A 16,407-nucleotide genomic window follows, 5' to 3' on the forward strand; every position below is an offset into this window, starting at 1 on the left:
CAAATAGCAGAATGTGCGACCAAGTTTACACCAGGACACTGCACAGTCCCCTGAGCACAAGAGGGTGCAGGCCTAGAGGCCCTTCCGCTCTCACAGGAGTAGGCTTCACAACAATAGCAAACAAAAATAAACAAACATGCACATGGCCACACAAATCCATAAATACTTGGGAATTGACGTATACAAAATCCCTCAAAAATTCAAACCTCTGAGTCTCTAGCCTTTGTCACAGTCAAGCCTATGTCTGTATCTTGCTGGAACACAGAATGGCTCCTTACATAGGTAATGAAAAGATTACTCTGAGTGCTGAATACTACCCTAACTGTTCCCTGAAATATTTACTCACTTAAACTGGAAACTCTGAGTAATATCCTAAAGACACAGAATTCAAAGAAAGTCATTGTTTTCTTCCCTGATATCTGCTAGCTGCTTACAATGTGCCAAGAACAGGTTCAGGTATTAAAGGGTTGATGTCAAAAATATTCACAATACTGCTCTCTGGTAAACAAGGATAAACAAATAGTGAACTGAAACTCTAATCCCTGGCAGATCTCAACCCATAGACCATGCTTCATATACCATTATCACACTGTAAGCACTACTGATTTTCTTTTCTTTTCTTTTTTTTTTTTTTTTTTTTTGCTTTTTGAGTCACACCCGGCGATGCTCAGGGGTTCCTCCTGGCTCTGCACTCAGGAATCACTCCTGGCGGATCTCAGGGGACCATATGGGATGCTGGGAATCGAACCCAGGTCGGCTGCATGCAAGGCAAACGCCCTACCCACTATGTATCTCTCTAGCCCCAGCACTGATTTTTTTAGCATTATGATTTTTTTTAAAGGAGTGGAGTGGAGGGAGGAGGACATGAGGGAAAACGGATTTAGTGGCTGAACAAATTTGAAAAATTTTCATAATTAAAATATTTGGGGTCTGGGGAGGTAGCAGCAGATAACTTGCCTTGAATATATGAGGCCTTGGGTTCAATCCCCAGCACAGAAAAAAAAAAAAAAAGACAAAAGTAACCATGTTTTAAATCAGAGCAGAAAAAATGCCAAGAGAAAAATCTAGTAAAGTTGTAAGCTGTTTCATGCAAAGCTACTCTACCCTGATTGCCTGCCCCCGCCTCTGACTGCCTACCTCCCAATCTTATACCGACTCAACTTCCCATTTCCATGTAGTCTGAAAATAGCCATAAGAAATTTCTGTTTAGGGGCTCGAGCGATAGCACAGCAGGTAGGGCATTTGCCTTGCACGTGGCCGACCCGGGTTCGATCCCCGGCATCCCATATGGTCCCCCAAGCACTGCCAGCAGTAATTCCTGAGTGCAAAGCCAGGAGTGACCCCTGTGCACTGCCAGGGGTGACCCAAAAAGCAAAAAAAAAAAAAAAAAAGAGAAAAAAGGGGGCCGGAGCAATAGCACAGTGGGTAGGGCGTTTGCCTTGCACGCGGCCAACCCGGGTTTGATCCCCGGCATCCCATATGGTCCCCCAAGCACTGCCAGGAGTAATTCCTGAGTGCAGAGCCAGGAGTGACCCCTGAACATTTCTGGGTGTGACCCAAAAATAAAAAAAGAGAGAGAAAAAAGAAAAAGAAATTTCTATTTATTGAAAATGTGTATTAAACTCTATCACTATCACTATTTCCCCGTTGTTCATTGATTTGCTTGAGTGAGCACCAGTAACATCTCCATTCGTCCCCGTCACATGCTAGTATAGCCCGATGGCATATTGGGGGCTCTTTCAGGGTCGGGGAATAAGGACCATCATTGCTACTATTTTTGGCATATCGAGTACGCCACAGGTAGCTTCCCAGGCACTGCTGTGCGGGCAGGATACTCTCGGTAGCTTGCCAGGCTCTCTGAGAGGAATGGTGGCTTTTTATTAAACTCTAGCCTAGACAATTTTCATAACCATAAGAGTGGTTTCTTTTTTTTTAAAGAGCAGTTTTTTTACTTCTGCAAAAAAACAGATGTTATTTCATGATTCTGAAATTTCAACTGATTTTTCCCCAGCACTAACAGAAATCTCCAAAGGAAAAGAAAAACATACTTCACTCAACACCACTGGATGAATCATAACTGAACCCCTCAGCCTAGCATTTAACACTGTTTACCCTTGTTCTTCACTTAAATTGTAAAACTGAATTGCTGTCCCACAACTTCCAGATGAAACAGTTTTAACCAGAAGAGCCTTTTTAACTGAATCCTAGGACTTTTAAATGATGTCATATAACTGTGCTTTGTACATATTCTTCCACCTAACGTAGCTCTTCTCCATTTAATTTCACTTAGCACAGCGGCAGGGCATTTGCCTTGCACGCAGGCAGCCTGGCCAAGCCAGGTTCGATTCCTCCACCCCTCTCGGAGAGCCCAGCAAGCTACCGAGAGTATCTCACCGGCACGGCAAAGCCTGGCAAGCTACCCGTGATGTATTCGATATGCCAAACACAGTAACAATGAGTCTCAAAATGGAGACATTACTGGGCCCGCTCGACCAAATCGATGAACAACGGGAAGACAGTATTTGTTTGTTATCTTATTTTGAGTCACACCCAGTCGTGCTCAAGAGACCATGCTGCACCAAGGCTCTCGCACACAGACTGTGCTCCAGTCCTCTGAGCCACCTCCCTAGCCCCTCTCCATTTATTTTAGAACCCCCAGACCCAGACTTCTTGCAAGGTCCACTTAGACATCCCTGACATTATAATATCCTGGCTCAGGGTAACTTCCACAGTTCTGACTTCCCAGTTGACAATCAAAAATTCTTGAAAATATAAAGGAAAAATATTCTCAAGTATTAAAAAACTAGCAGCACTATTTTGAAAATAAAGGACAATATCAAGAACTAGCAAAACGTGAAACAAATTAGTCAATTTCCCCAAGATACAACACAGGTTGTTTGTAATTCCTTTAAAGGTCTAGTTTGCATCGAGCAACATCCCCACCTTGTGGTCACCTCGGACAATTTCTCAAACATAGGCACAGGAAAAACATAAAAAAGCATGTTTATGTCAACAAATGCATCCCTAATCAGAAGCTTGTATAACAGAAAATAACCTGAACTATAAATCATATTCTCTCTCCCTCTCCCTCTTGCTCTCTCTCTGTATATGTGTGTGTGTGTGTGTGTGTGTGTGTGTGTGTGTGTGTGTGTGCGCGTGCGCGCGTGTGTATGAATATATCACGGTCACGGTCCTCCCGTTGTTCATCAATTTGCTCGAGCGGGCCCAGTAACATCTCCATTGTGAGACTTACTATTACTGTGTTTGGCATATCAAATATATCACAGGTAGCTTGTCAGGCTTCACCGTGCAGACGAGATACTCTCGATAGCTTGCCGGGCTCTCCGAGAGGGGTGGAGGAATCGAACCCGGCTCGGCCAGGCCGGCTGCGCACAAGGCAAACACCCTATCACTGTGCTATGGCTCCAGCCCGTATGAATATATATATATATATATACACACACACACATATATATATACATATATATGTAACTGACTACTAACTAAATTTCATATATTCTCTCTATATGTAACTGGCTAAATTTCTTTTTTTGGGGGGTGGGGAGGTGAGTTGGGGTGAAACCCAGTGGTGCTCCAGGTCTTGCTCTTGGCTCTGTACTCAGGGATCACTCCTGGTGGGCTTCCGGGGACCATATGGGGTTCTGGGGATCAAACCCAAGTCAGTCATGTACAAGGCAAGAACCCTGCCTGCTGTACTATCTCTCTAACTCCTAAGTTTCTCTTAACTATCTCTCTTACCTTCAAATTCTGGATAGAGGTTTACTAAGATAGTTAATGGCTTTGTGAAGCAATCATTTCCAAAAAAACTTAGAATGAGACTAAAAATTAAAAATTGTAGAAAATATTGTTTAACTCTGTTTCCCCTCTCCGACTTGGGGGATAGATATTACAGGGGCCGAAGCCCTTGCATGCCTTGTATGCATTCAAGTCCCAAAACCTCATGGCCCTGAACAGTCCTGGGAGCAGTTCCTGAGCACTGTCTGGTTCAAACACACCAACCCAGCCAAAGGAAAAAAAACTATTAAATATGTAAAGTTACCCATCCTCAAATTCCATATGATGCCTGAAAAGGCAATCAGTCACAAAGCCTCAGGTTCCACCCTTCTTATAGCTTTACCTTTTTTGAGCTGTACACAGTGTTGCACAATATGCATTTTCGTTCTCGTACCATAGTGATCAGATCTGAAGCACTCGTCACACCTGGAAGGAGGAAGTGACATTTAGCAACCTTTTGCCACCCAAATTATCATAGATTAATCATAATACAGCCACCAAATTCAAATCTTGCATCTCCTTCATCTCTGCCCTATCCCTCTGGGCAAAGTCTTCCCATTTTTCTAAGTGCCCAGGGTAAAAGGCATGAAATTTGGGTTTTTGGATTCCACTTTCATAGCACACCTCTACCCACATCAGCAAATCCTGACAGTCCCACCTTTACACTCCCATCCTAACACCTTCCTAACAAGATGACCACAGCAATCATCTCAGAAAGTATAGGCCAGCTGATTGGACTCCCTATTTCCACTCCTGTCCTTTGACAGTCTATTCTCAAAACAGCCTAGGATTTCCCAGGACAGGATATTTAAAATTTTAAATCACAGCACGTATCGCCTTCGCTCAGATTCTTCTAATAGTCTCGTGTCACGGAAATCCAAAGTCCTTTGCCATGTCCACAGTCTCTCCTTGCTATTCATTTCTCACCAGGGACTCTCCCACCCTGTACATTCAGTACATTCTGTTCTTTCTCTCTGTATTTTTATACTTAAGATGTCCTTCTGGTTTTCATGGCTCATTGTCTCATTTTCACTAGGGACTGTTTCATCACAGATCTTCTAGAGAACAATGAACTTGTGTGCTTCACGCACCCCACCACCACCCACTTCTTCTGCACCCCTTACTAACTTGCTTAAATTTTTTTTTAAAAGCACCTTGGAGGGCTGGAGGGATAGTACAGTGTGTAGGGTGCTTGTCTTGCATGCAGCTTTCCTAGGTTTGATCTCAGGCATCCCATAAGGTCCCCTGAGCACTGAAGGACTGATTCCTGAGTGCAGAGCCAGGAGTAACCCCTAAGCATTGCCAGATGTGGCCCAAAAGCCAAACTAAAATAAAATTTTAAAAATAAAAGTATTGTAGCCTCTTTTGAAAACCACAACACCCAAGAGGAAAGAGAGAACAAAAGGGAATGCCCTGCCAGAGGAAGGGTGGGATGGGGGGACAGGGGGTGGGAGGGATACTGGGATTGTTTGTGGTGGTGGGAAATGGGCACTGGTGGAGGGATGGGTACTTGATCATTGTATAATTGAAACCCAAGCACAAAAATTTTTAAGTCTACAACTGTACCTCATGGTGTCTCACTAATAAAAATTTTTTAAAAAAAGCATTGTAGAAAACGGTTTCCATGGATAGTCCTAACATTACCTCCCAAAATAATCTTGTCACTACCCATTAAAAAGCAGAGTCCACTTTTCCTCCTCTGTAACACATTTTGACAAATAAAATGTGGTGAAAGTGACCGTGTGATTTTTTGACAACAAGCCTCTAAAGACAGCTCAACATGATGGAGCACGTGCTTTGCATGTAGGACGCCCAGTTTGGGTCCCCAGCAATCTAACGCCCCCGAAGCACGGGCAGGAGTGACCCTTGGAGTGCTAGGAGTAAGGCCCTGAGAAAAGCCAGGTGTGACTTCCCCCCAAGCCCCCCCCCAAAAAAAACAAAATTAATTATAAGTGGGCTGGAGCGATAGCACAGCAGGTAGGGCGTTCGCCTTACAAGCGGCCAACATGGCCGACCCGAGTTCGATTCCTCCGCCCCTCTCGGAGAGCCCGGCAAGCTACCGAGAGTATTCGATATGCCAGACACAGTAACAACAAAGTCTCCAATGGAGACGTTACTGGGCCCGCTCGAGAAAATCAACGATCAACGGGAGGGCCTTTACCTTTACCTTTACCAATTATAAGTGTAAGAAAGATGCTTTTTAAAATCCTGCAATCTTTGTTGTTGTTGTTGTTGGGTCACACCTGGTGATACTCAAGGGTTACTCCTAGCTCAAGCACTCAGGAATTACTCCTGGCAGTGCTTGGGGGACCATATGGGATGCTGGGAATCAAACCCAAGTCGGCCGCATGCAAGGCAAAAGCCCTACTCACTGTGTTATTGCTCCACCCCCTGAAATCTTGCAATTTTTATCTTTGTATATTTGAACAGTTAGAACCCAATCACCATGCTATGAGAAGCCCAAGTTTCAAGGAGTGACCAAGGGAAATGACCTGAGCCTTCGGCTGACCCAGTAGCAATCATATGACACACACTGGATAAGGGGCCTGGGTTGTGCAAACCAGCCAATTAAGGAGTCCCTAGGAGACCAACTAGCCAAGCAGAGAAGCTCACTCTTTCTTTTTTTTGGAGGGGTGTGTTGTCACACCTGTAGTTCTCATGTTTTACTCCTGGTTCAGGCATTATACCTGGAGGGGCATGGAGGACCACAGAGGGTTCAGGGGATTGAATCTGGGCTGACCACATGCAAGGTGGGCACCCTATCTGCTCTACAATATCTCTAGTCCCTTCACTATAACTTCAGTTCTACAGTCTCCTGCTGGACATTCATGAGAACATTCCTTTACTAACATCGTTATTTTAAATCCTTTTCCAATTAATTCACCATACAAGCTTTCTAAGGTCCATCTCTGTAGGGTTATCTTTTAGTTTGAGGTTTAGTTAGATTTTCCTGATCTTTTGCTTAATTAGGTAACCTTGGAATACAATAACCCTAAATATAATGTCATGTTGTAGAGTCTTTAGATTCCAACATATTCCTCTTCAGCGATGGTTCTTATTTATTTTTCTTTTAGCAGGTAGCTAGTTTGACTCAACCTATAATTTTGGGCAGATGAAATCTCCATTGACTTCTTTTACTCTCTGCTGAACGTCTTGAAACCCGACAGCTCACACAGACAGCTCACCCATCTGTCAAGATCTGAGTAGAAGTTATTCAAAGGGTTTGATGCTTCTTTCAGTATGTACTTTCCAGATTTCTTCTTTCACTTTCCAACAACTGTTGGAGGAAAGAATGGTCGCTGTGAGCTTTAACTTTTAGTTCCTCAGAGAATAAGAGGTCACCGGTGGTATTTTAACCTCTCATACCTAGCACATATTGGGCCATAAAAACAAGAAACCACCTTAATCAATTCAGGTCCTTATGTGTCAATTTCCTTCCAAAATCTGCTTGTCTGTGGTCACTCTCCAGTGATTTTAGTTGTTTTAATTTCTGTTAATCACTGCTCTCTGCAGGAGGTTCTGCCAATAGAGTCATAAAAGAACTGGACTTATTAACCTAACTCAGACAATGCTCAAGAAGGTAGAGCAGGTCAAAGAAGCATCTTCAGGAGCAGGACAGAGGGTGCTTGCCCTGCATGTGGCCATCCTGGGTTCAATTTCCAGCATCCCAAGTGGTCCCCTAAGCACCACCAGGAGTAATTCATGAGTGCAGAGTTCAGGAGTTACCCCCAAGCATCACTGATGTGATACCCTCCCCTCCAGGAAAAAAAAAAGAAGAATCCTTTACTCCCATAGTGGAGTACTGGGAGGGGGAGGTCTTATATTTAGTGACAAGATCAACAGGTTCTGGGTTACCCTTCATGGCAGCTGTTTTTTCACCAGGTGGCTCAGGATTCCAGTTAACTTCAATTCCGTGGTACCTCCATCTAAGCATGCATTTCTATGATCCCCTCAACTAGACACTGGAAAAGTCTTTCCCATACCTGCTCATGCCTTATGCCACAGTCCTTATAGTTAAAAGCCCTTTGGGGGAATCTATTAAGGTAGCACTGTATCACTATCTTCCCAGTGTTCATAGATTTGCTAGAGCGGGCACCAGTAACGTCTCCATTGTGAGACTTGTTACTGTTTTTGGCATATCAAATATGCCATGGGGAGCTTGCCAGGCTCTATTAAAGAGCAAAAAAAGGAAAAAAAGACAAAAAAAATCAACAGATCTTACAATGTCCACTAACTATGCCCACTGCTGGTATGTACTATATAACAACACAGATAGGAGGGGCTGGAGGTGATAGTACAGCAGGGAAGATGCTTGTCTTCCATCAAACGCAGCCAACCTGGGTTTGATCCCCAGCACTCCAGCATCCCTGAGCAGCACCAGGTTTGGTCCCAAAACAAACAAGGAGTACAGATCTGAATACTGTGTAGAAAAACTCCCCCGTCCGCACCCCCACCCCCAGCTCTCTAAGCTCCCAACAAAGCAAGGTTTTCATTTCTTCCCACATACGTCCCTCCCACATGACACTTTCATGCTGGTCCCTGTCCTTGAAATGTTTTAGTTCTTTCATCTAGCTAACTACTTACTCTTTGAATCTCAGTCCAAGTGTCAGATGCTGAAGAAGAGCCACAAAAGCTCCCAGACTAGGTAATAGTTCCTTAGTTGTATATTCCTCTCAAATCCTGTTCCTTCTCTATAACAGTTCTCGGCCCATAAGACTCAATACCCGCTTCGCTTCTTAATATATTTTACTATGGAAATATTTATTCACACCAAGAATAAGAGATTATAATCACAAGTATGGCCAGCTGTGAATTTCCCCACTATCACAATGTATTTTATATCCTCTTTTATCATATTTTATAATACCTCCTAATCCTGCCTGAAACAAAGTTTCAGCGTTAACATACCTAATGGAATTTAAAATATTAATATAAACTGCTAATTGTAGCTAAACAGCAATTTATCATAAAATTACATGTATTTCAACAGAGAAACATTTGGGTACATTAAACTATGTAAGACTATGTGAAGTGACAAGCAGACTAATGTTATTTTTGTTTGTTATTTTTTTATATCCACATCTTGGATACATTGCTACATTGTTTATTATATTGTTATATTATAGAAACATTATGAATAGACCAGGATGTAGCTCAGAGGTACAGCAAGCAAATGTTTCATATATACGAGGCCCAGGGTTGGATTCCTGGCACCTCTCACCAACTCCCTACTGTCTAATTTCCTAACTTTCTGAAAGCAAACACTTATTTATATAACTATGTTCTAAGAAAATGAGTATCTATAAAGTTTGGTTCTAGGCTCAGATAATTCTAAGCAAACCATATTAGGAGCTATAGCACAGTGGTAGGGCGTTCGCCTTGCACGCAGCCAACATGGCCGACCCAAGTTCAATTCCTCCGCCCCTCTCGGAGAGCCCAGTAGGGTACCCAGAGTATCTCGCCCACACGGCAGAACCTGGCAAGCTACCCATGACGTATTGGATATGCCAAACACAGTAACAACAAGTCTCACGATGGAGACGTTACTGGGTCCGCTGGAGCAAATCGAACAATGGGAGGACCGTGATTCCTGAGCACTGAGCCAGGAGCAACCCCTGAGCACCACCAGGTAAGGTAAAGGTAAAGGCCCTCCCGTTGATCCTCGATTTGCTCGAGCGGGCCCAGTAACGTCTCCATTGGAGACTTTGTTGTTACTGTGTCTGGCACATCAAATGCTCTCGGTAGCTTGCCGGGCTCTCCGAGAGGGGCGGAGGAATCGAACTCGGGTCGGCCATGTTGGCCGCTTGTAAGGCGAACGCCCTACCCGCTGTGCTATCGCTCCGGCCACCAGGTATAGCCCCAAAACTAAAAGCAAAAATCAAACAAAATCTTTCTGACCCACGTGAACCAGAAGATATGCTTTGCATGTGGAAGGCCTAGGTTTGATATCCCTGCACCAGGTCTAGTAGGAATGACTCCCAAGCAAAACTAGGAATAACCCCTGACCTTTGATGGGGGAGTGCCAACCTCTGCCAACCCAACGCCAAACCACATTCTTAAAGTGAGTTTTGTCATTTCAGCTACAGTACAACAGGTAGGGCGTTTGCTTTGCATGTGGCCGACCCAGGTTTGATTCCCAGCATCCCATATGGTCCCGAGCACCACCAGGAGTAACTCTTGAGTGCAGAGTTAACAGTAATCCCTATGCATTGCTGGGTGTGACCCCAAAAGCCAAAAAATAAATAAAATTAAATGATCACCTTGGGGCTAGAGCAAAAGTACAGTGGGTCAGGCATTTGCCTTGCACACACCTGACCTGGGTTTGATCCTGGCACCCTACATGGTCCCCAGAGTACTGCCAGGAATGATCTCCGAGCACAGAGCCAGGAGTAAATTCTGATCACAGCCAGGTGTAGCCCAAAAACAAACCAAAAAAATATCACATTTAGAGGTTTAGGATCCAAAACAGGTTCTGGAGAAATAATACAGCAGATAGAGCACTTGCCTTACACATAAGCACCCAAATTTTATTCCTAGCATCCCATATGGTTCCCAGAACATGCCAGGAGTAAACTCTGAGCATCACTGTTATGGCCAAGTCTCCCAAACCCCACAAAACAGATGTAAATCAGTTACAGAGCATTATGCTTACATATATTCGATCCTAGGTTTAATCTCCAGTGGCACCACAAAGACACACACTCCACACAATAAGATTTTAATATTGTATTAGTATTTCAAAATTTAAAGGGCTTACAGTTCACTTCAAGGGTAGATGCAATTCTACAGTGAAGACTCAACTCACCAACAGAACCACAAATCAAACTCACTATCACCAAAAGCAGGAAGTTACTGTTACATAATAGCATGCCTATAATATCTCCAAAGTCTCTAACCAGAATTCAGCCAAGAATTTAGTTCTACCTCCTAGTTGTAGTAATTTAAATGTTATCATTAAGACTCAGATAGGGGGCTGGAGCGATACCACAGTGGGTAGAGTGTTTGCCTTGCACGCGGCCGACCCGGGTTCGATTCCCAGTATCCCATATGGTCCCGTGAGCACTGCCAAGAGTAATTCCTGAGTGCAGAGCCATGAGTAACCCCTGTGGATTACCGGGTGTGACCCGCCCCCCCACCAAAAAAAAGCAAAAAAAAAAAAAAAAGACTCAGATAGGAGACTGGAGAGAGTACAGTGGGTGAGGTGTTTGCCTTGCATGCAGTCAAGACTGACTCAATCCCTGGCATCTCATATGGTCCCTCGAGCACTGCCAGAGTGATCCCTGAGTTCAGAGCAAAAAGTAAGCTCTGAGTTCAGAGCCACCACTAAGTCAATGATTGCTCGGTATGGGAGATGTGTGCTGAAAGTAGACAAAGGACCAAACAGGATGGCCTCTCAGTATGTTTTGCAAACCATAAAGCCCCAAAGTAGAGAGACTAATAAGGAAAGAGCCTGCCATAGAGGCGGGGAGAAGGAGGGCAGGAGGGATATGGCCCTCTGAGCTTCATCAGGAGTGATCCTTGAGCACAGGGCCCAGATTAAGTTCTCTCTCTCTTTTTTTTTCTTTTTGGGTTACACCAAGCAATGCTCAGAGGTAATTCCTGGCTCTGCACTTAGGAAGTATTACTGGTGGTTCTTGGGGGACCACATGGGATGCCGGGGATTGAACCCCGGTTGGACGTGTGCAAGACAAATGCTCTACCCACTAAACTATAGCTCTGGCCCCAGATTAAGTTCTAAGCACTGCCAGGTATGGTCCCAAAACAAAACAACAACAAAAATTAATCAGATGAACAACCAAGACTCTTCAATAAGTCATGAGTAATAAAAGAGAAAGGGAGAGAAAAAGAACTGTTCCAGATATGAAAATGATAGTTATCAAATGCAATGCAGACTATAAATAGAAATAAGACAAAAATAGTTTTAAAAGACTGAAAAGGGGGGCTGGAGAGATAGCACAGCAGGTAGGGCATTTGCCTTGCATGTGAATGACCCGGGTTCGATTCCCAGCATCCCATATGGTCCCCTGAGCACCGCCAGGAGTAACTCCTGAGTGAAGAGCCAGGAGTAACCCCTGTGCATCGCCAGGTATGAGCCAAAAAAAAAAAAAAAAGAAAGACTGAAAAGGGGGTCAGAGCAATAGTACAATGGGTAGGGTGTTTGCCTTGCATGCAACTGACCCAGGTTCAATTCCTGGCACCCTATGAGCACTGTGAGGAGTGATCCCTGAGCACAGAGCCAGGAATTAGCCCTGAGCACCACCAGGTGTAGCCCTAAACCAAAAATAAACCAAAAAAAAAAAAAAAAACAACAAAAAGACTGTGGGGGATGACAAGGAAATTTTGATAAGATTTGGGTATGCAGAGGAATTATGTCCAGTGTGATATTGAGTTATGCAAGAAAATGTCATTCATGGGGCTGGAACTATAGTACAGCAGGTAGGGCGTTTGCCTTGCAGCGGCCAACCCGGGTTTGATCCCTGGCATCCTATATGATTCCCCAAGCACTGCCAGGAATGATTCCTGAGTTCCCCAAGCACTGCCAGGAATGATTCCTGAGTTCAGAGCCAGGAGTAACCCCTGAGCATCGCTGGGTGTGATCCTCCCTGCCAAGAAAAGTCATTCTTATCAGTAGTAAAATGCAAGGAATAAAAGCAGGCAGAACAAATATTAACATATTTTTAAAAAAACCATATTCACCTGTTTACAGAAGTTCAATATGGTATTTCCTCTACATTTCTGGATATTTGAAATTTTTCATAATAAAAAAATGAAGCAAGTGGCCAGAGAGACAATACGGGGGCAGGGGGTTAAGGCGCTTGCCATGTACGCAGCCCACCTGGTTTCTATCCTAGGAATGGCATATGATCCGCCAAGCACCATCACAAACTGATCTCTGTGCAAAGAGCCAGAAATAAGCCCTGAGCCCTGCCAGCTATGCCCCCAAACAAAAATATTCTGGCAGAGAAGGTCCAGGTATCTACAAAAGCAAATACTTATACATATGCAAAAACATATATATATATACATATATATATTTTTAAACCACATATGGTAGCAAAGTGCACAACCTCTCTGCACTTTCCCTCTACCCCCACCACTTAATAGATCTGGGGAGTCAATATTATTTGCACAGAGATGGCTGGCTCATTCTAACAGATGCATTATTTATTTAACCAGTTGTCTATTGATGAACACATAATTCTCATCTCTTGACAAACTCAGATTTCAAAATAAAAATTGGGGAAAAAAGTCCCAACTGGGTCTGGAGCGATAGCACAGCGGGTAGGGTGTTTGCCTTACACACAGCCAACATGGCCGATCCAGGTTCGATTCCCAGCATCCCATATGGTCCCCCGAGCACCGCCAGGAGTAATTCCTGAGTGCATGAGCCAGGAGTAACCCCTGAGCATCGCCGGGTGTTACCCAAAAAGCAAAAAAAAAAAAAAAAAAAAAGTCCCAACTGACTACGGTTTCAAATACACACTGAGCAAGCCGGATGTGTAACTGGAGTATTCATATGTAACTTGTCTGCCTAGATGCCTTTCATTTTCTTAGGTATATAAACTAATCCTGAACTTCAAATTACTAAATACTTATACTTCTCACTGAGCCTTCCTGATCCCAGAATCAAGTAATCTATTGTCTACCACTATTCCTTGTCTAATGCAGGAGGCTTCAGACACAGACGTTCCAAGAAATTTAAAAAGGAAAAGCTGGTAATTATTGTACATCTAAATTTCTCCTTTTTTTGTTTTTGCTTTTGGGCTACATCAAGTAATGCCCAAGGCTTGCATACTCCCGATGGTGCTTGGGGGACAATACAGGGTGGCAGGGATCAAACCCAGGTTGGCTGTGTGCAAGGCAAGTGCCCTATCAGCTATACTATCTCTCCAGCCACTCATTTTTTCTTTTCTTTTTTTAATCAAAGCAACTGGTTCTGAACTAACCAGATCACTGTCACTGTCCTCCTGTTGTTCATCGATTTTCTTGAACAGGCCCAGTAATGTCTCCATTGTTGTTACTGTGTTTGGCATATCGAATACATCCCGGGTAGCTTGCCAGGCTTTGCCGTGCGAGCGAGATACCCTCAGTAGCTTGCCGAGCTCTCCAAGAGGGGCGGAGGAATCGAACTCGAGTCAGCCATGTTGGCTGCGCGCAAGGCAAATGCCCTACCGCTGTGCTATCACTCCAGTCCTGACCAGACCAGATCAGACTACTTTATATTCTATAACCACCTTACCAACCACTTTGAAGTTCACTTCAAAAATCATCGAGGGAAAGTTAGATACATGACCAAACATAACAGCCTCTCAGTATCTGTATTTCAAGTCATAATGCCCAAAGGTAGAGAGAATAAAAGGAAAGTGCCTGCCATAAAGGCAGAGGGAGGAGTAGGATGTGGGGGGGTGCAGGAGGAGGGGAAGTGATACTGGAGACATTTGGTGGTGGAAAATGTACAACGGTAGAGGGATGGGTGTTCAATCATTGCATGACTGAAACTCAATCATGAAAGCTTTGTAACTCTATCTCAATTAAAAAAAATTAAAACAACTAGGGCACTATGTGGATGGCATTGCTTATAATGATTCCCCTGGGCTCAAACACAAAACCCCCTCCCCCCAAAAAATAAAACAGGGAGGATAGTACAGTGGGTACACTGGGTAAGGCACTGACCTTTCTTGCAGCCAACAAAGTTCAATCCCCAGTACCCTATATGGTTCCCAAGTGGAGAGCCAGGAGTAACCACTGAGCATTGCCAGGTATAGCCCCAAAATAAAAAAAAATTTTAATTAAAAAAAAATAAACAACAACAAAAACCCATCTATTGGGGGCCTGAGAGACAGTACAGCAGTTAAGATGGCTGCCTTATACATGGCTAACTCAATTCAATCCTGGCACAGATATGGTCCCTGGAGCTGACCAGAAGTGATCCACTGAGCACTGAACTAGGAGTAAGCCTTGAGCATAGCAGGGTGTGACCCAAAAACAAGCAAATAAAATTATCTTTATTAAGGGTTTCACCTTTTATGGACTCAATAATTAATTCTGGAAACAATTGTAATGTCGATACATCTCAGAATAAGTATTTAGACTATGTAACAGGAAAGGGTAGATTTTGATATTATGTCAATTTCACCACTTACCCTAGCTATGTTAGCTTAAGCCAATTACCATCAAATTCTGAGTGACCTCTTCTGAAAGAGCTCCCCAAAAAACCACCTTCCTAGGGCCAGAGCAGTAGTAGAGCAGGCAGGGCTTTTGCCTTGTACTTGGCCAAACTGGATTTAATCCCAGATTCAATTCTTGGTATCCGACATGGTCCCCCAAGGATCCCCACCCAAAAGTGATCCCTGAGCGCAGAGTCAGAAGAAAACCCAGAGTACAGCTGGCTGTGACTCCCAAAGAAAACAAAACAAAACAAAACCCCACCTTCCTCTAAAAAAATACCTGATTGTGTGTGTGGGGTGTGTGTGTGTGTGTGTGTGTGAGAGAGAGAGAGAGAGAGAGAGAGAGAGAGAGAGAGAGAGAGGACAAAAGACAGAACTAAGAGAATCCAGCATGCATGTAGTTGGTGCTAAGTAAATCTTAATTGAAGCTACATAGTATCCTATAGTATCCTCCATCGATTCATTCTTACCAAACTTGAGGATGAGGATTAAAACAAATTTCAAGATTTCCCATGAAGTGTAGAATACTAGGCTTTTACCAAGTATTCTAAATTTTGACTGAGTAAATAAGATGCAAAGTCCCCTATGGTAGATAAAGTTCTGGTGTACTAGTTAAGAGAACTTCCCTTAAGTGGGATGGTTGTCCCAAGTTGCTAAGAACCACAAAAATCTCAAACTTTCCAACAAGATGGCTTAATACTCAACAGATGAAACTGTTGAACACATGAACAGATTTAAGAGCGCGGTGCAAAAAGCAGCACCTCCCCGTAATTCTGCTCCGGATCCGAGTTAAACATTAATTGATACATAGTAAGTACTCCACGATTCGTAGTTGTTACTAAGAAGCTTCTCACTGCTACTGAAGGCACAGGATGAAAAAGCACGGGGGCTGTCAATCAGGAGAGGACGAATGGTGCTCCAGGCCTGAAACCTGTACCTCTTAAAGCAGCCGGGTCCGTGAGTTCCCCGCGGCACCGGGGGCCAAAGGAGGTCAGCGGCCTCCCCCAAAGGTCAACACTCTGCAGCCACGCTTCCTCCAGGGAGCAGAGTAGGAACGCCCCCGCGGGAATCTGTACCCCGAAGCCAGAAGCATCGACTGCCCGTAAACCCGTACCGACTCCCGGGAAAGGAGAGCCGGTGGCCACGGCGCCGCAGCCCGCGGGAGCACGGACCCGGCCGCGCTCTGCAGCCCCGAACCTCCCGAAAGGAGCAGCCCACCCGCACCTTCCGGCTCCCGTCCGCCTCCGCACAGACCAGCCCCTGGATACTCACACTCACAGCCGACCCCTCTTACTCCATCAGGTCGCCGAGGCCCCGGCGAGGGAGCTCCCTGATCCCCACGATCCCCCTTCTCTGTTTTGGGTCCGGCAGCCCGCTCCGGACCCGCTCCCCGCCGGGCACCGCCGCCGCCGCCAGCGCGCAGGCGCACACCGCGACCGTCGCG

General features: G+C 44.5%; 1 protein-coding gene across 1 annotated transcript in view; it reads right to left on the reverse strand.

Moving 5' to 3' along the window:
- The window catches only part of ZNF106 (zinc finger protein 106), a 60,744-nt gene extending 44,337 nt beyond the window's left edge, over nt 1-16,407 (reverse strand). Inside the window, exons 1-2 of the mRNA XM_056134265.1 lie at nt 16,236-16,407; nt 4,139-4,221 (exon numbers count right to left, since the gene is read on the reverse strand). Coding sequence (XP_055990240.1) covers nt 4,139-4,192 — 54 coding nt within the window. The 5' untranslated portion in view covers nt 4,193-4,221; nt 16,236-16,407. The remainder of the gene's footprint in view (nt 1-4,138; nt 4,222-16,235) is intronic.

Source organism: Sorex fumeus, unplaced genomic scaffold, assembly GCF_029834395.1.
Source record: "Sorex fumeus unplaced genomic scaffold, SorFum_2.1 ptg000098l, whole genome shotgun sequence".
NCBI classification, from domain to species: domain Eukaryota; kingdom Metazoa; phylum Chordata; class Mammalia; order Eulipotyphla; family Soricidae; genus Sorex; species Sorex fumeus.